Below are 19,409 nucleotides of genomic sequence, written 5' to 3' on the forward strand. Positions count from 1 at the left end.
GGTCCGGTCCAAAACTAACCGAAACCGAAACCGGACCGGTTCCGGCCAGTTTTTCATTTATGAAAACCGGTTCCGAACCGAACCGGTTCAAAAACGGCACAGCCGGTCCGGTTTGGTTTGGTCCGAGCCGGTTTTCTGGTTTACCGGTTTTTTTTTTACACCCCTAGCTGAACTTTTGGTGAATATAGAATGAGGCTGCCACTTCTTGGAGATGCATGCAACGTGATAGTGCTGAGTTGTAGAAAATGGAAAATAGATTAGGTATTAGGTCAGAAATTTCTTGGCAGCGCAAATTATTCCAAGTTGTTCTTCAATTTGTTGGGAAAAGGAACGAGTGACAATAAAACTCATATTAGCAGCATGAGATTGGAATTTTACTGTCCATGTGTAGCTGTTGTATTTATCCTCTAGTGCCCTTGATTTTCTGTTATCTTTGATTGGTTGCTCCACACTAAAAAGAGTAAGTAAAAGTTTAGGCCGGTTCAAGTCTGCACCAAAAAAAAGGAAACTCCAATGCCATTTTGGCTAGTTTAAATCCAAATTCATTTGAAGGTCCATTGATATTATGGAAAAGAAGATGCCAATTATATTGCAACAAGGGGCAACAAGAGTTTCAGCTGGTAGAAGACTTATGAATTGTGTTAATTGGCATGACTTCAAGATAATTACATCGCACCCTTCTTACATATAGATAAAAATAACCTTCTGCAACTTTCATGTGTGCATATCTACAAAATAAATTAATCTGCGAATTTGAGTATCCATGTCCAGTACAAAGAGTTTTTACCCCTCCTCCAGCAACTTCAAAGCAGTTTCAACAAGGGAGTGAATTGTTGTGCTGTGCCGATTAATTCCAACAGTACCGGAGAAAATATTAAAGCTTTCAAGCTCTGCTGTGGTCTCCAAGACAGCCTCCAGCACCTTCTCCATGCCCAAATTCTTGAAAATATGAACATTTGTTACCTTATCTCTCATCATCCATATCGCCAACTCTATGGTAAACCTCCTTATTCTTGGAATTTTAATTGGTGGATATTGGTGCTGCTTCAGAATGTCGACTAATTCATCAGCCAATTCAGCCTCAGTTATTCCTTCTCTCTCAAACATGATGCTCGACTCCTGAGAAGTCATGAATTTAAAAGTATGTGCTGCTAGTCCTAGCATGACTTCCTGTAATTTATTCTCTTCTAACATGATTGCCCGAAGCACCTGCAATAGGAGGGAAATCATTTAATGTGTAGTCAAGGTATGTATCATGCTTACAGTACTGAATAATTGAACGTGAAAGCTTGTATTATGGTGCCCATCCTGACATAACATAAACATTAGGGGAAAAGAAAATGTTGTTGGACTATGGTTATTGTAGAAAACACTTACTGTAGGTGCTGCGGCTGTTACCCCCTTTAAGTGGTTGAAGCAATCTGCACCACTGTACGAGCACAAATTTCTTAGAACCCTTGCTGCATTTATACGAAGTAACGGTACTTCCAGTGCTCCAACAAGTCTTGCCAGAGCATGCAGCTTCAGAATACGATAACAGTTATTTTTGCTTTCTAAAGACAGCATTGCTAGAGCTTCTCCAGCGGCAATTTTTACATGATTCCAATTCTCTGGCATTCCCTGTTTGAAAAAAATGTTTAACAACTCCTTCAGAACTCCACCTGTGCCCCCAATCCTCTCTGTTGCATCCTCTTCCAGCGCAAGACTGGTTAAGATATCTATCCCAAGTTTTTGCAGTATGGGGTGTCTCTCTCCATGCCGTAGAATATCTCTAATGTAGCTGATGGTGAAAACTATCTCCGAAATTTCTCTTCGAAGATGTTTTCCTGTGGCACCAGTTGTGTTTACCAGCATCTTCACCACTTGCAAGGACCGTTTCACTGTCCGAGTCTGAGTTGTCCCAACATTTTTATCCTTCAACAATCTCTCTACAGCATGTGTAAAATCTATGATTTTAGGTAGAAGGCCTCTTGTATTTCCAATTTTCCCACAGTTATCATGGTCACATGCAAGTTTCTTCAGAATACAAAGTCCCAAATGATTAAATGTTCAGAATCCGTAATTTACATGGTCAAGGATGATATTCTTTTCACTGATTTCATCGGCTGCACCACTGCAGCTTCTATTGGTTTGTAGCAAAGATGATATTGATTCCATAGCACCAGGTATGCCAACAATCCGAAGGGAGTTTTGCTTTTTGCCTGCTAGTTGTGACAATATTTCTGCTGCTGATCGCCTGATCTCTTCATCTTGTGGATCTGTCCAATTCAACATCTCTACTAATCTCTCTATCAAAGATATATTTATCCCCATTTTTTGGAGGGTGTCATCAGAAAACCGCTCGTTTAATGCAAATTTTTGAAGTATTCTAACTCCAATGAGCTGCTCATCAGGGGAGTTCGAAGCCAAGAGATCCATAGCGAAAGTAACCATGTCCATTTTCAATCCATCAAAAATGCTTCCGTTTACACATCTTGAATAGGCATCATAGAAGAACCTTCTAATTGAAACCATACCTGTAGGTCCCAACTCGCATTCCTTAATTACTTCATCCAACAATCTACAGTAGCTGACCTTCCATTCCCAGTAAGCTTTCTCCATTAGAAACAACAGTGCTTCCGCTAATGCCAAGGCATAGAAAATATTGAGAGCTGCTTGCCGGTTCCTCTTGTCAGTGTCTCCTTTTTGTACCTCTCCATAGTTATGCTTGATGAGTTTTATCAATGAGAGGACCACACACGCTGTTGCAGATAGAAGTTGGAGCCAATAGAGAAACTTACTGACGTTTCTGGCAAGGAAAACCCATTGAGAAAACGGTAGAAGAGGAACATCTGAACTTTTCCATGTTCTAGATGGCATTCTTTGGCGATCAGTACCGAGTCCAGGACTCGCTGCATCATCTATTCCTGTTGATTCTCTCGCGTGTTTACTTTGCTTCCGCACTAAATGCATGGGCCGGAAAATTGCTTTTATATTTCCGATCAGGAGGTGTGAGCTGGATCTCAGTGCCCGGAAACTGTTGATTCCGGCGTCTGTGATTGACCATGTGGCTTGGTGTTGCCATTCAAGCTCATGGCTCCGGCTGAATATACGAGTGCCCTCAATCACCAGGATGATGGTAATAAACCAAAAGTCGGTTTTATCCAAAGTGATGGCAAAGCCACCCAGAAGAACAACCGTTGCCCAGATGAACCCAAGAGTTCCAAGGCCTGTAGCTGCTTTCTCAAAAACTGCAAGCCGTAGGGCAAAGAGAGTAAGCTGCTTTTCAGGTGCACGAACTGCTGGTAATGTTGGAGGAACAGAATCTACATTGCTGCTGTCTCTCTTCTCGATACTACTCTGTGGTTCAAAAATTGTGGGACCCGAACTGGAGGTTTCACTTAGCTTTTGAAGCTCAGCTATCTGCAGATGAATGCTTCCTTCATCTTCTGCATAATTCCTACGATCCATGATGCTGCTGGCTCAACCAGCTTGGGCTTGGAAACAAGAGCTCTTTCTTCCTCTCAAGGGAACTGGGTAGTCGAATCCTTCAAAAGATTTTGATAGTTGATGGCGTAGAAATGCTAGATTGAGATGAGCAGAAAGAAGTGAAAGAGTTCAACTTTATAAAGATACAAAAAGTTAAATGAACTTGGGGAGCACGTTTCTTTTGTGGAAATGAGGAGGAAAGAGTAACGTTAAGTCACTTCTCTTTCTGTCATATTTCTAGGTTGGTTATGTTTTCCTGGTACCACCACCTAAAGACTTGGCCAAGGTTTTTCATGCACAAAGGGTCGATAGTAAGAATGATTGCTCCTTAATTTCTTCTCTCTCTCTCTCTCTCTCTCTCTCTCTCTAATATATTTGACTTTTTTTAATCAAGTAAATCAGGAAAACTTGGAGGGTGTGGGCCTGTGGCTGTGGGGGAACTGGGTATTAATCTTTAAACAAATGAAAAATAATATAATAACAAGCGCATCACAGTCACAATCCAATTACAAATGAGCAGGATCTTGTATGGATGCATAAAACTCATGCACTAGTGGGGGATGGGGTTAGGAGAGGGACATGCATGTCTTGTAAAGTTGAGAACAAAAGTTCGATCGGATTCCAAAGATGTGCATGCTCTGGGTAATATTTGACTTTTCAAAGCGCGTTAAACTGTTGGATTAATGAAATATCACCTAAAGAATCATCCAACCTGTTAACTACAATGTCTTTTTTTAGTCTGATTGATGATTGAGATTGAAGTGATTTTATAATTCACAGGACTTATTTATTAATAATGAACATAACTAAATTTAGCCCAAAATCCTTCATCAATAATAAATAGCATTATAGAACTCTTCAAAGATAAGGGTTTTTGGTTGTCGCTACGTTATTAAAAAGTCTTAAATGTGCAAAATGAGCCGGTCTTCGCTTTCGCTTGTACAAATGGATTAATAGAAACAAGTCATCTTGAGTCAAGTTAAAGGCTCCTTTTACTAAATCCTCTGCTTTACATCTTTTCCTACACGTCTTTGGTTCTTATCTAATCCAATCGTTTATCCTGTGCCTAAAGCTTGTTCCCAGATCCTTGTTTCTGGTACAGTCGGACATACACGTGGCACATCATATGATCAGGATTAATCATCATCGGTATCTCTGGTCACCCCAACCAACCTCGTGGCTTCTAGGAAAACAAACGTTGCTCTTGCGTGTTGTCTTTAAGATCATCAATGTCTTAAAGGTATTGATATTATACAGTTGGCTCGAATAAACACGTAGAAATAGAATGCATACTCCGGATTTTCTCAAAGTACATATCATTGGCAAAGCTTTCGAATTTGTCAACTTTCTGTAGGGCCCTTTTTGGTTATTGTTCAGGTGGTCGATGTTGGATGAATGATCTTTTGGGTTTGGATTGTCGAGGAAGTTAAAACTGGAATTCACACCAATCAAGAGATGATAATTCTTGGCACTTTTCAGAAATTTTAGGAGCCTTCCAAAATCCAAATAGGGTGCAATACCAAATTGTCGCATAGATCTTGCACCGTTCATCAAAAGCACTTAAACTGAAACATTCAGCACGTAATTTCCGTTTGTTTCATCAATTCATTGTCAATACAAAGAATTTTTCGTTCATGGATAAACAATAAATGAAATCTGATGGACGATTCTCGTTCTAGGATGTAAGTTCCTACACGGTCTGATGGAAAAATTCTAAGTTCCAAAACTCAAATAAACATCCAAATAAGTCACGCACCATCCACTTCTCCTATGATCCTATCCCACATTTTACTTCTTCTTGTAATGCTGGACTTCCTAAGCACAGCGAGCACAATTCCCCATTTGTCGATTCCGTCCCCTAGCCGAATAATAAAACAAATTGATGTTACTCGTCCTAGCTAACCACTGGAAAGGGCCAAGTTAACAGAGTGAAATCACAATGCCTCGTCTTATAGCCATAATCACCGCCTCACCTACAAGAACAAGCACACATAAGGGAAAAATATATATATAAGTATAAACTACAGCAAACAAATAGCTGGAGAACATTAACCCCATACCCCTTAAGATCATGCAAGAATTTGTAGGGCAAGCTAGATGACATGAAATTATGAGGGAGCGGTCTAGAGGCCATCAAACATGTCAATGGTTCCGCATTTGTAGAGACATTTGTAACTCCCATTCATTAATAACCAATGGATGTAAACCACTTAAGACTTCCAAACTATATAAGATACTGCTATAAATAATTGACAAACACATTTGTACAAAGCAAGCAAGAGATACATTCGTCAATTGAAGAGAAGGTAGGAGAGAGTCAAAAGCTCATATCTATAAATGTAATTAGTGTGCTCTATCCTTAATCTTTCAATGTTCCCTTCTTCTCTATATATCTCACTTCGGACAGTTAGGGTAGGTTTGGCAAGTGGAATGAGACACAAAATTCTCATCTCATTTTATTATTACAACTTTTTCAAATTCTCACACAAAATATAATAAACAATTCAACTTTTTCAAATCTTAATTCAACTTTTTCAAATTCCAAAATAATAACAATATTAAAAAATAATATTTTATTCAACTTTCACCTCAACTCATTATCCAAACCGACCCTAAGCCATGGAAAAGTGGGATGAGAGGTTTTAGACTAATCTAAAAGTGGGGCGAAACAATTGATGATGAAGAGTTAGCTCAAAAAACTCCAAAGCCATGGAAAAGAAGACAAGGTAGATATATTGCTGACTGAAATAATCTTTTGAGAAAATTATTGAATCCAAAACGAATAAGGCACGTAAGTGAAGGCAGTTCTTCATGAAATACGGGTCTGTTGTGTGCTTGAATAGTTCCAGTATTGAGTTTTCAATTGACCAAGCCATGTCCAAATTGAGGTACGTGCCCTAAACAGAAAGGGCTAATAGTGTAGTAACTTAAAACATGAAGTTTGTTAGGTTTGTGCACAGACCTTTACTCAATAACTCTCATAGTACATACTCACATTCGATAACATAGGAAGTAAGCTAAAAATTAAACAATTAAAAAAGATAAAGGAGAAAATACTCAGGAAATAGAGGAAAATCACTTGTTATGCATTCAATATAGCAAAATGACAAAATCAACCAGAACCCTAATTGATATCAAATCAATCACAACCCATATTGATAGTGACATTGCCTTGCAGCCGATGGTCTTTATACCAAAAGACATGTCCTTCCCCACTATTGAAGTAAAGGTTCCTCTGCTTTTCTATATTAATTTCTCTCAATGTTTTACAGTTATGATTGACACATTTATAGCAAAATGAAATGCTGTACATGATCGAATATTCTAGACCTAGGTTTATTACAAAAGGAATGATGTACACCGGTGCATGCAGCAGATGGTTGTTACGTGATTCTGCCCTTTGGCCGTGAGGCTTGTGAGCTAGACTTTATTGTTGAGACAATATTAGCCTTGACATCCCCTCTCAAGTCAAGCGGCAAGTGGTGCAAGCACAGACTTGAACTCATAGAAGCAAATCGTGCAGCGGAGAGAGGCTTTGTTAGAGCATCGGCGATTTGATCTTTGTCAGAAATGAAAACCACTTGCAGAGATTTATTTAAGACCCGATCACGTACAAAGTGAAAGTCGATCTGAACATGTTTTGTTCTGGTATGGAAATCCGGATTGGAGGAAAGGTGAGTCGCACCCATATTATCACAATAAATCAGAGGAGCACAAGTAAGATTAATATCCAAGTTGCGGCAAAGATGTTGAAGCCAAATAACCTCTGCTGTGGTGTTGGCAACAGCCTTAAACTCAACCTCAATTGAAGAACGGGCTACAGTAGGTTGTTTCTTCGAAGACCAAGATACTAAGTTATCACCAAAAAAGACACAAAAACCACTTGTGATCGGCAATCATTGGGACACCTTGTCCAGTCGGCGTCGGAGAATGTAGTGAGATTAAGGCTTGAAGATGGTGAAATGTGCAAGCCAACCTATGATGTATGTTTGAGATAGCGCAAGATGCGCTTGACTGCTTGCCAATGGGGTATATGGGGGGCATGCATACATTGACACACCTTGCCAAATAAGCTAAATCAGGCCTTGTCAAAGACAAGTATTGAAGTCAGTCGACAGTGCTGCGGTATAGAGTAGGGTCTTCAAAGATATGTCCTATAAAAGCACTCAATTTTTCAAAGGTGGCCATAGGAGTCTTCACTAGTTTGGCAAGCAACATATTGGTCCTCGTGAACAGATCGAGAATGTACTTATGTTGGGTTAAGAGCAAACCGTTTGACATTAGGGTTACTTTAACACTGAGGAAGTAATGCAAGTTACCGATATCGGTAATAGAAAAATCACTTCACAAATTGGTGATTATCTCAGAGATATGAGAGGTTGAGGAACCAGTGATCAGCAGGTCATCGACATAAACAAGAACAAAGATTGTGCTGGACTTGGTTGTTCATAAAAATAGTGAGGGATCAGTTGAGACAATTGTGAACCCGAGATCAACCAAACGGCAGCTTAGTCTGGAGTACCATGCACGTGGTGATTGACAAAGTCCATAGATGGCCTTATGCAACCTGCAAACAAGAGATGAAAATTGAGGATGATTAAATCCGGGAAGTTGGGTCATGAACACTGTTTCATGCAAGGGCCATGGAGAAACACATGTTGAACATCGTATTGGCAGATGGGCCACCAACGGGTCACAACAAAAGCAAGGACAACATGCACGGTTGTGGGCTTCACGACAAGACTAAAAGTTTCGTCAAAGTCTATTCCAGATTGTTGAAGAAAGCCATTGGCGACTAGCCAAGCTTTCTGGCGTTCAATGGAGCCATCGACGAACCGTTTGGTGCAAAACACCTATTTAAACGAGACAATGTTGGATGCTTGTGAAGGTGGGACTAAGGACCATATATGATTAGCTAGAAGTGCATTGAACTTGTTTGCCATGGTCTCACACCATTCAGGGTACTTCTGAGCTATGGTGAAGCTTGAAGGTGATTCGGGAACAGTGGTGCAGTCGCTGAGGAGAGCACAAGGAGGAGGCTACTGAATTGGCAAGGTCGAAGAGAACTGGTTCGTAACCATGTCACTATTGGATGTGCAGGTACCGGAGGATCAGACGAGGAGGAACTCTGTGTAGGTGGTGATGGCTGAGAGGAAGGAGAAGAAGAAAAAGAAGAAGAATGTGGGCCTAAGATAGAGGAAGGGGATGAATCAGTAATCGCGGAAAAATTTGAATGAATAGAAGGAAGGGCCACGTGAGTTGGGGAGGTAGTGAGCTTGGGTTTGGGCTCATGAGCAAAAGAAAATTTTGTTTCATTAAACTGGACATCCTCGGATGTATAGGAGCGGCCTATGGGAAAGTGATAGCAGGTGAAGCCTTTGTGGGCTGGGCTAAGACCAAGGAAGACATAGGCTAGAGATTGATAGGAGAACTTGTGTTTGTTATATGGTGTGGTGAGGGGCCAGCATTCAGACCCGAAGACATGTAAAGTGTTGTAATCTGGAAGCTTTTGATGAAGAAGAAAATAAGGGGAAAAATTATTGAGTGATGGGAAGGGTAGAATATTGATTAAATACATAGCATGAGTAAATGCAAACGGCCAAAAAATGAAAGGAACCAAGGCATGGGAAAGGAGAGTTAAACCCGTGTCAACAATGTGGCAACGTTTGCGCTCGATAATGCCATTTTGTGTATGGGTGTGAGGGCATGCAACACGGTGAATGATGCCGTGAGATTCTAAGTATTGAGAGAAGGGTCAACTGGGGTTTTGAATTTAATAAAAATATCAAGTGCTTGAGATTTTGCTTTGGGAGGAAACAACCATGTGTAACACGAGTAATCATCCATAAAGCTAATGTAATATTGAAAACCATCATATGATACATGTGGGGAAGGACCCCATAAATCTGAGAAAACAAGTTGAAAGGGTGTGGTGGACTTGTGAAGCCATGTGTGAGCTGGATATCTATGGGATTTTGCCTTAGCACATGCATTACAAAACGATGGAATTATTAATGGATCAAAAGGTAGATCATTGCGCTGCAAAATGGAACAAAAAAGCTTGATAGAGGGGTGTTCGAGCCGCTAATGCCAAATAGGAATCAAGATAGATGTAGTTAGAGCAGTAGAAGGTAGTGATAATGAATAGAGGCCGTTATGGATGGTCCCGTGAAGAAGAGGTCTCCCCGAGTTGCAATCCTTAACACAAAAAGAGTCAGCAAGAAATTTAAAAAAAAAAATGTTATTGTCAACACAAAACTGAAGAATAGAGATGAGATTTTTCTTAAATGAAGGAACACAAAGGATTTTATTTAACAGAAAATTGGAAGAAGAGAAGAACGGAGCTGAACACAAGTGGGAAATGGGCACTGTGGAACCATCACCAACACGCAAAGTGACCTCGCCATGATACTCAACAGCTTGTAAATTCAACTTGGATAGGTCACTGGTAATGTGATTCGTGGTTGTGGTATCCGGATACCAGCTGGGATCCGAGAGGTAGTTTGAGGAAAAATTAGCAATTGTTGGGGAAGCAATGGTGTAAGCCTGATTAAACCGATACATGCAGGTAAGGGCAGAATGCCCCTGGCAATTGCAGACCTGACAAACCAAACGATTGTCACTGGGAAGAGGAGACGTGGTACCAGAGTTACCTATAGCAGCTCCATGACCACGAGAGTTATTACGACCCCAGCGATTTCCTCGACCATGTTGAGGAGGTTGATTTTTGGCCGTGTATTGAGTACAGGGTTCAGTAGAGAAAATACTGGTGTCAATATGATGAAGCATGTGAGTTTCATGAGCTAGCAAATGACCAAAGTAGTTCAATAGAAGGGATAGGCTCAAGGCAAGTGGCAACAGAAGAGACAAAGGGAATCATAATCAGGTCCGAGACCAGCCAAGAGATAAGGGAGGAACTTTGCATCTGGGAGGGGATGTCCTGCAGCAGCCATAGTATCAGCCAGCAGTTTGGCTCAACGAAAATAGACCGAAATGGAATTGGCACCTTTCTTGAGAGAGGCTAATTGCAGCTGAGTTTGAATAAGTTGTGCTTGGGAGATGGAGGCGTAGGTGGACTCGGGAGAGAGCCACATAGCACGAGCAAATTTGCATCCCACAACTTGAGCCATGAGAGGTTCGGAAAGAGATGAGATAAGGGCAGACATCACGAGTTGGTCTTGCTGAAGCCAAGCATCGTAATCGGGATTAGGGGTGCCATCGTCGAGCTTAGGTTTTGGGGAAGGGAAGGAGCCGTCGACAAACTTATACAACCTCCGGCCGCGAAGATAAGGGACAGTTGCACTTTCCGTAGCAGGTAGTTATCTGGAGTTAATTTGACAAAAATGGTATGAGAAAAACTAGGTTTAGGGAGGGTGGGATGCGATGGGTTTGAAGGAGAAGCCATGGATGTTAGTCCTATGAGGCTCTGTATATCACGTTGAAGTAAAGGTTCCTCTGCTTTTCCATATTGATTTCTCTCAACGTTTTACAGTTATGCTTTATACATTTCTAGCAAAATGAAATGATGTACATGAACGAATATTCTAGACCTAGGTTTGTTACAAAAGGAATGATGTACACCGGTGCATGCAACAGATGGTTGTTACGTGATTCTGCTATAGTCCTTTGGCTATGAGGCTTGTGAACTAGACTTTATTGTTGAGACAATATTAGCCTTGCCACCCACATATGTGGACAGCAGGAAAAATGATATTTGCAGTCATAGATTGTGTAAGTGTCGTGCAATCCTTTTAAAAAAAAAAACTGAATAAATACAAGATTCCCGTTAAAAAAATAATAATAATAATAATAATAGTGTAGCTCACTTTTTTTCAAAACAATCGTGCGGTGCTTACGCACTCAACGACTGTATGTAGCATTACTCGTACAACAGAGGGTGAAGCCTGAAGCCATATGTTTATTCCCACGGTGTCTGGATGCGTGATTTGTGTACTTAGAACACTGGCATTGGCTTCATCAAAAGCAAATGCATCTTCAAAATTTGATGAATCTGGATGAAATTCACCTGCATTGGATTCGGCAAAGGGGTTTATCTCAAGTTTTGAGCTACAGTATTTCTTCCTCTTCCTTCAAATTTGTAGTCCTGAAGGACTACTGTTACACCTTCAACCGTTTATTTTATTGTAGTTTTAATATGCAACGGCTTTATTTTATTTTATCTCTCTCTCATATCCCTCCCCGCTTCTTTCTCTCCCCCTTTCTCTCTTTCTCTCATTTTCGATCGAGCACCGATTCTTCATCTCTTCTTCTCCTTCACGCAAAATCAGATCAAACCCACAGTTTCTCTCCTCAAATCAGGTGCGCGCGATCTTCTTCTCCCTTTCCTCCCCCGTTTCTTGCTCCTTTCTCTATTTCTCTTTGTAACGGTAGTTCCATACCGATTCTTCCTCTCATCTTTTCTTCGCATAGAAGCAGAGTGACGCTCCATACTGGGTTGCTTCCTTCAGCACTTAGCGCGACCTTCTTCTCCTTCAGGTTCGTCTCCTCTCCAAATCTCTTGCAACCCTAGTTTGATGAATCTGTTAAGCTCTCGGTGAAGCATTTTGACTTGAGGGTTTTGTGCTTAATTAGGACGACCCAGATTGCCTTGTTTTGACTTGTTTTAATTTTGTTTTTGGCTGATTTTCTCAGGTGCAGTCAATTTCAAGCAACCACCATTACCGGGTATTATGTTTTGCATTTCTGTAATGTATTTTGGTTTTTGTATATTTCTAGATTTGCATCCCCAGTGTGTTTCTGATTTGTATGAATTTATTATTGGTATATTTGACAATTTGCATCCCCAGTGTATTTGATTGAGCAAACTGTAAATATGAATATAAGACTGTAATGTATTGGTGAGATTAAGATTAGATGTCTCTAAACACATGGTGGTTCTTATTACATGCCATGTTTCAGCACCTACACCATCAATTATATCCGGTTCACTATCCTGCAACAGATTAAACAGTAAGAAATTGCAGCAGGCACAACAACTAATAAATTAATCTCAAGACTATTTTATAGCTTGCAGAAAAGAACCAATAAATTCTCCAATGGTGTGAAGTGGCATTGCAAACATCAAACTTTTTCATTACCACTTTGCCAGCATTTGTTACTTGCAGCAGATTTTTAAAAGGAATAAAAGCAAATTGTATAATTGCAAGAATTGACAAGTAACTTTAAACACCAAAATATAAATGACTCTTTATAGAAGCTTGCTTTGTCCTCATCATATTCATGTAACAATCTTGTTTGTGTGCTAAACTGAGTTCCTTTATGGATGACTTCCAATGCATATTGATGATCTTGTTGAGTTCCTTTATGTGTTATTATCTTGCTAATAACACTCATTATATTTTAATTGTTTACTGAGAGTTAATTATAGGTGCCTGAAATATTAATTTGTTTTATGAGACTGTTGCAACACTGAAAGTGATAATTGCAGTGGGAATTTTTAGTTGTTGGCTCATTGTTGAATGGCAAAGATGAGTTATGTTATGTATACATATCTTAGATGTAGAAATTCAAGAGTGAATATGAAATTACAAACCTTGTTTGTTGTCAAGAAATGGGCATTTTTCTGTTTGCTGACCTGAAGAAAAATACTAAAAACATATCCCATTTGATTTTCGTGTGTGAAGATATGTGTGTAAATATGTGTGGAGATATGTGTGAATTCATGTGTGAAGATATGTAAAGACATTGTGCAAGAGGAGAAAAAAAGGCCTTGGTAGAGTAATAAAGCAGTCTGTAGGTTTTATATGTTTTATCTTTTTGTTTCTTCTGTTTTTAATTTCTTTGTTTGGATGCCTGGTTCGACTTTTTTTCAAGGATTAAAAGAGTTATTGTCGTTAAATATTTTTATTGTTTTTATTTGGTGTGTTTCTTGCCAGGTACTCTTCCACTTGGTGGCACCAACTAAAGTCATTTCAAATGAAAAGGGTATGAGAAACAATTTGCTCAATTTCAAAGACCTGGAGAATTTGAAGCTTGCAGAGGGTTTGGCTAAAATATGTTTTGAGATGCATTTGTAGATGTCACAAACTTTTTGTAAACTAGATTAGTAATTCAAGGAGGCATTTGGGCATGCTTACTTTCTTAGCTAGGCCTTAAAATCCTTGTGAGATTTTATTTCACTTCCAATTTTATTGGAAGTGATATTCTAGAGTAATTTGGGTGGTTCAGCCACATATATCTGTTTGTATATTAGTATTATAGTATTCTAATGGATGTGGTTAAGATAACTCTGTTAATATTAGTATGAAGTGTTAATATTAGAAGGGTTGGCAAAATGTGTTTGTTGGATAATTAGGTTAAGAAAAAAATTAGTTGGGAAACAATAATTTAAGTATCAAATTAAATAATTAATTAACATATGGTTAGTTTAATTGCAAAATATGAAAAAAATAATTATAAATATTATTATTATTTTGATGAATCAACTAGCTAATCCAATGTGGGGATATGGCTAATGAAATTTTAGACTTAAGGAAAAACATGTACTTTTCATCCAAATTTGAAGATGAATTTGATGAGTCCAATGTTAGTGCTCTTACCCACATTGAAAAAACACACCTTTTGCAAGATATGATAAGTTCGAGTTATTTGAGATTACTTTTTGCTATCCAACAAAGCTAATAACCCATATAGTCATAAATCGTAACCATCGCAACATGCATAGCCCACAATTAAACGCTCTCTAAATTATAGATTCTCAATTCTACTAATCTTCCTTCACTAAGATTCCAAACATACCTACCTCCCAAACCCCCATTTCCAATAACCTCACACATATCACATACCTCACCAACAATCCGGAGGTGGCCGCGAGCTATATTACTGCACTTCGCTGCCGCACCTTGGCCTTCTCGGAGTCAATTATAGCTTCCACCAACCTCACCGCTCTCTCCAGCTCCCCGTCGGCATTCACCACCACGTAATCGAAATTCCTCACGTGCCTCACCTCCTCCCTCGCCGTCGCGATCCTCACTAGCAGCTCTTCCTTGCTCTCCGTCCTCCTCTCCACCAGCCTCTCCACCATCTTTGCTTCGCTCTCCGCCACCAGGAACACGAAAACCGCGGAGTTCCCAAGAATCCTCCTCAGCGTCTCGGCGCCCTGAATATCCACCCTCAAAACGATGTCGTAACCTCTCGCCATGTACTCCCGGACCTGCTGCTTTGGAATCCCCTTGTAGTCTCCATAGACAAGCGCGTGCTCCAACAACTCGTTCCTCTCAACCATTTTCAAAAACTCATCCTTGGACACGAAGTAATAGTCTTTCCCGTGCACCTCGCCGGGACGTTTGGCGCGGCTCGTGGCGGTGACTACGAAGTGGAGGTTATTGCGGACTTCTCTGAGCCGACTGATGACGGCGTCCTTGCCGACCCCACTGGGCCCGCTAATGACGACGATTAAGGGGCGGGGGGTGGGGGCAATGGACTCGGAGCTGAAGGAGGAACCCAAGGTGGCCTCCAAGGCGCGGATGACTTCTGAGCGGTCGGCTTTGTTGAGGGAAGGGATGGGGACGGAGGGTTGCCGCGACATACGGGAGAGAGAGAGGGAGAGGCGAGGGGTAGGGGAGACAATTGGGGAAAATAGCGGTCTGGGAGGGAGGGAAATGGGTAATTTGAAAGGGAAGAGAGAAGGGGAAGAGGTGCAGAGGAGGAGTCTGCGGAACATGAGGCGTGGCGGTGGCGGTGGCTGCGGTGGCGCACTATATAGAGGGGCGGTGGAGAGGCATGGAATTGGAAACTGTTGGCTGAGAATGGAGTAGGATGGGTTTATGGTCAAGTCAAATTAGGGGAATTTTGGGGGGCTTTTCATTCCTTTCTGTTTCGGATTGATTTCATGCTTTTCCCTTTCTCGAACCAACTTCTTTTACGGTTCATATAATGTAGCAGTAAAATATAAATTTTGTTATAAAATCATGAAAATAGAGAAAGAAATTCAACGATAGAAAGAGAACTCAGAGAGGTTAAGAGAGAATGAGAGGAGATTCTCTTATTGATTTGTATATCAAACTTATGAATTTCTTAAAGAATTCAACGATATATATAGGCGTACAAAGGGGACTATGCTAGCTCACTATGCTAGTACTATGCACTATGCATTTGACGACTAGATAAATGTGGTCATACAATTCAAGATAGTTTATAACACTTCCCCTTTGGATGACCATATTTAAAGAATATGCCTCGTTAAAACCTTGCCAAGGAAAAACCCTATGGGAAAAAATCAATGGCGAAGGAAAAAGAGTACAGTATTCATATGTATCGCCGAGTGCTTTAGGATTGCCTCATTAAAACCTTGCAAAGGAAAACCCAGTGGGATAAAACCTTAGCGAAGGAAAAAGAGTACAATTAGCACAAGTTTTCAAGACATTACTTCCCCTGAAAAGTGCATGATAACAGGTCTTCAAACCTCCGCATTCCAATGTTCTGCATAATCTTCTTAAATATTGCAGTTGGTAATGCTTTAGTGAATAAATCTGCCAGATTTTTTTTTTACTTGACCGTACCTTCTTGATATCAATTTCAACTTTCTTCTCATGAATTGCAATGATCTTCTTGTGTGTATTTGAAAGATAACTCGCATTTGTACATCCAACTAACTGTGGACTTGATCCATGTTGATAAAATAATCACAACTAGATCTTTCTGCTGATCACTACTCTTCTGGAGTTGTACTCTTCTGAAGTTCTTGTAAATAACACAGTTAGTGGAGAATTCATCAACATTAAACCGCTAACCTCATTTTTAATAAAAACGGTGGCCAGCCTTTTGAGATCAGACAAGCACCGCAGATTTTCAACTCCTCTGTAGGTGTCAGGCGTGCTGTTAGGTGCTGCAGCTGTCAGGCGTGCTGTCAGGCGCCTCAGCTGTCAGGCGTGCTGTCGGGCGCCGCAGAGCTATGAAGCTATATTTCGTCTCTTTTCTCTTGCTTCACGAGAGATGTTGTATAATAATTTTCTCTATAAGAGAGATATTCAGCTCATTTTCATTCACATCTCATCTTCTTCACTTTTCTGTAATCATACTGCATTTTTACTCTGCAATCTTTTTCTGCATTTTTACTCTGCAATGGCTCAGTGATCTTCTCATGGCCAATATATGAGGTACTCTGCACCTCGTTCATCAGCTGTTCCTGCTTCTACCACAGGTGCTATCATGCAATATAATGATCTGACTCGTAGGGCAGATAATGAAGCTATCTATGAGCTTGTGAGTCTCGGTACCCTATACTCATCATCCATTGTCGCATTTTCTCAGCGACTGCAATCCAGAACTTGTGGAGTTGACGATCTCCACGAGAATATTGCTATACTTCAGCGACTTCTTCTGGAGTCCAACATGAAGATAGAATCAATAAAGCAAGAGAATAGGAATTTAAAATCCTTGCTTAAATCTTCTTTTCGATTGCCCACCGCTTTAGATAGGGATGCCATGTAGATTCTTGAAGAACAAGAGCATTTGAAGAATGAGGCAAAGTGCCTTAAATTTCTGTAATTCTTGTTTCAAGATAATAAAATAATATTTCACAAATATTCATATTTGTGTTTCTATCTTTTGGTAAATGTTCTGTGTGCTTTATTTCTTCTTTAATAATGCACATTTCATATCAAACCCATAATATGAATCTGAAATACTAATTGTATTAAAAGATGGCATTTCATGACTAATAACATCATCCATCTTCCCCTTGAAGCCGCAAGGGTTTCAGATTTATATTTCAAATATGTGCAGTTTTTATGAGCTCTTCTGGAGTTTCAATGACATTTAAATCATATATATAAACTGCAATAATAGCTTGTTTTCATTTGCGTTTGGATTGCTTTAGATCATATAAGGATCTTTGAAACTTGATAGAATACATATTTCCAAATGTATTCATATTAGAAGTTTCAGACATTTTCTATCTTTCAGGGATTTTCATATATATATATATATATATATCATGATCCAATGATCCATATAAATATGCAGTTAATCATGCATATCCAAACTCTCGGTAACTTTCAAGCTAATAAAAATCTCAATCGTTTCAACCACTTTAAAAACATATCAATATTGTTTCTTCGAGAAACTAACTTGTGATCTCTATATCACATTTTCATATTAAAAGCTTCAGGCTTTTTATATCATGTATATAAATATCCACTGATATTTAACAAAAATCACCTCTTTAGGTATTTGGACTTCAAGTCAATATTTATCACATTTTACTTAGTGATATCAATTCTGCATATCAATTCTGCAAGAATTGAGAAACTGACTCGTGATTTATATATCACATTTTTATTTCATTTCTATAAATACCCACTGACATTCAACAAGCATCACCTCTTTAGGTGTTTGGACTATAAGTCCCGATGCATCATATTTTACTAGTGAATCAATTCTGCAGGAATTGTTGCTTTCAAATTTGGCCAATATTTTACGTCGTATTCTTCGACGATTCTTGATTCACTTTCATCATTACTTCTGGTAATGTCAATTGTCATCTCATATGGAAATACGTTGTTGACAACGATTTTATTTCTATTCATAATTTCTCCATTATTCATGAAATGTAACGAGATCTCGTTATTTTCAGGTACCTGTCCCTCTTCAAGGGAAGACATTTTCATGAAAAACCTCTTCAGGAAGCACTCTTCAGGAGATTTATACTCTTCAAGAGTTTATATAGGAGAATTTTATACAAAAAAATTTGGATGAACTTTATTGCTTGTTCTGTGGGTATGGCCTCTTCAGGAGCGCCAATTATTTATGCCTTTCTCTTTTGAGATGCTCTATCTTTTGTATCAATACGTCTCACATGCCTTTAGACATGTCTTTCGACTGCTGAATTTCTTAATTGTCCTACAGGGACTTCAATCCTCGTTGGGATTTTAGCAGCTAGAATATGAGACATTTTTATCTTATTGCATCCAAAATTTAATTATTATCTGAACTTCTGGTTCACATATGATAATCAAGATAACGTCGAATTATTTCATCTTATTTGCTTCTGACAAATTTTTCTTTCCACTTCTGGTGGTAAGACTTTATAGTAAAAGAATCTTCTGATTCTTTTATGGACGTCCATATGAAAATCATTCGACTTATCGTAATTGATTTTGGATAATCAAGATAATCATGAAAAGATACAAATATTTTGAATCATATCACATTTTGATGCATCATAATATTTAATTCAATAATTGTATAATTTCATCTCAAAGAGAAAGCTTATAGCTTTTCCAATACGAGCTTCTGGCCCGAAAACATATTCATTATCACGTCCAATCTCTTAGTTTCTTTGAATGAAACGCATCATTCTTTTCACTTCAAGGAATAGAATGATATAAATTCATTATCATTCACTTCAGGGAATGATGTAGATCTAGTAAGACGTTACTAATGATTTTTATCAAAAAAAAAAAAAAAACTCATTATTTTGCTCGGTCACTGAAAGACCAGATATATATTTAGAATATATTGTGAACATTTACATTTCATATTGCTACTTCAGGAGCATACTCGATATTGCTATTTCAGGAGAATATTCGAGACGTTCATTTAAATATATATTCTTTCCACAATTTCAATTATGCAACTTCAGGTGCATAAATTATAATGAGTTTTTGGTACACGTATTACTCATTTAAACTATGAGGTACTCAATAAAATTATTGATTTAGAGCGATCCTTCAGGGATGCTCCATTTCCATTCTAAGATAAATTATATCATCAATAATTCATAACAAGTACAAAAAGAATAAATAAAACTTGTATATAAATTATGTGAATAAATATAGAATTTATCAAGTAATAATAATGAATATAATTATTAATATTCACCTCAGCAATTGTAAATAATATATTAAAAACTTACTTGAAATAGAAGACTATTATCTTCAGTATCATCTGAACTTTCATGCACTGTAAAAATTAATAAG

General features: G+C 38.9%; 2 protein-coding genes across 4 annotated transcripts; both read right to left on the reverse strand.

The window, feature by feature from the left end:
- Window positions 1–526: 526 nt before the first annotated feature.
- On the reverse strand, window positions 527–3,773 carry LOC122274483. The gene is given in 2 exon segments (XM_043083521.1): window positions 527–1,209; window positions 1,378–3,773. Coding segments are annotated over 2 exon segments (2,499 nt in total). The 5' UTR covers window positions 3,451–3,773; the 3' UTR covers window positions 527–783.
- Window positions 3,774–5,041: 1,268 nt separating this feature from the next.
- Window positions 5,042–15,346, reverse strand: LOC122274489 (guanylate kinase 2, chloroplastic/mitochondrial). 3 transcript variants are annotated; one of them, XR_006228310.1, is made up of 3 exons: window positions 14,274–15,346; window positions 11,295–12,421; window positions 5,042–5,441 (listed from the first exon to the last, which is right to left on the reverse strand). XR_006228310.1 is itself a non-coding variant. In XM_043083528.1 (2 exons), the coding sequence occupies exon 1, from the start codon at window positions 15,149–15,151 to the stop codon at window positions 14,303–14,305; it is 849 nt and encodes a 282-aa protein (XP_042939462.1). In that variant the 5' UTR covers window positions 15,152–15,344; the 3' UTR covers window positions 5,042–5,441; window positions 14,274–14,302. The 3 variants fall into 3 exon arrangements, 1 of the variants encoding a protein (XP_042939462.1); XR_006228311.1 differs by lacking the exon at window positions 5,042–5,441 and adding an exon at window positions 6,687–8,035; XM_043083528.1 differs by lacking the exon at window positions 11,295–12,421 and having other exon boundaries at window positions 14,274–15,344.
- Between the last annotated feature and the right edge of the window lie 4,063 nt (window positions 15,347–19,409).

This window comes from Carya illinoinensis, chromosome 1 (genome assembly GCF_018687715.1).
Source record: "Carya illinoinensis cultivar Pawnee chromosome 1, C.illinoinensisPawnee_v1, whole genome shotgun sequence".
NCBI classification, from domain to species: domain Eukaryota; kingdom Viridiplantae; phylum Streptophyta; class Magnoliopsida; order Fagales; family Juglandaceae; genus Carya; species Carya illinoinensis.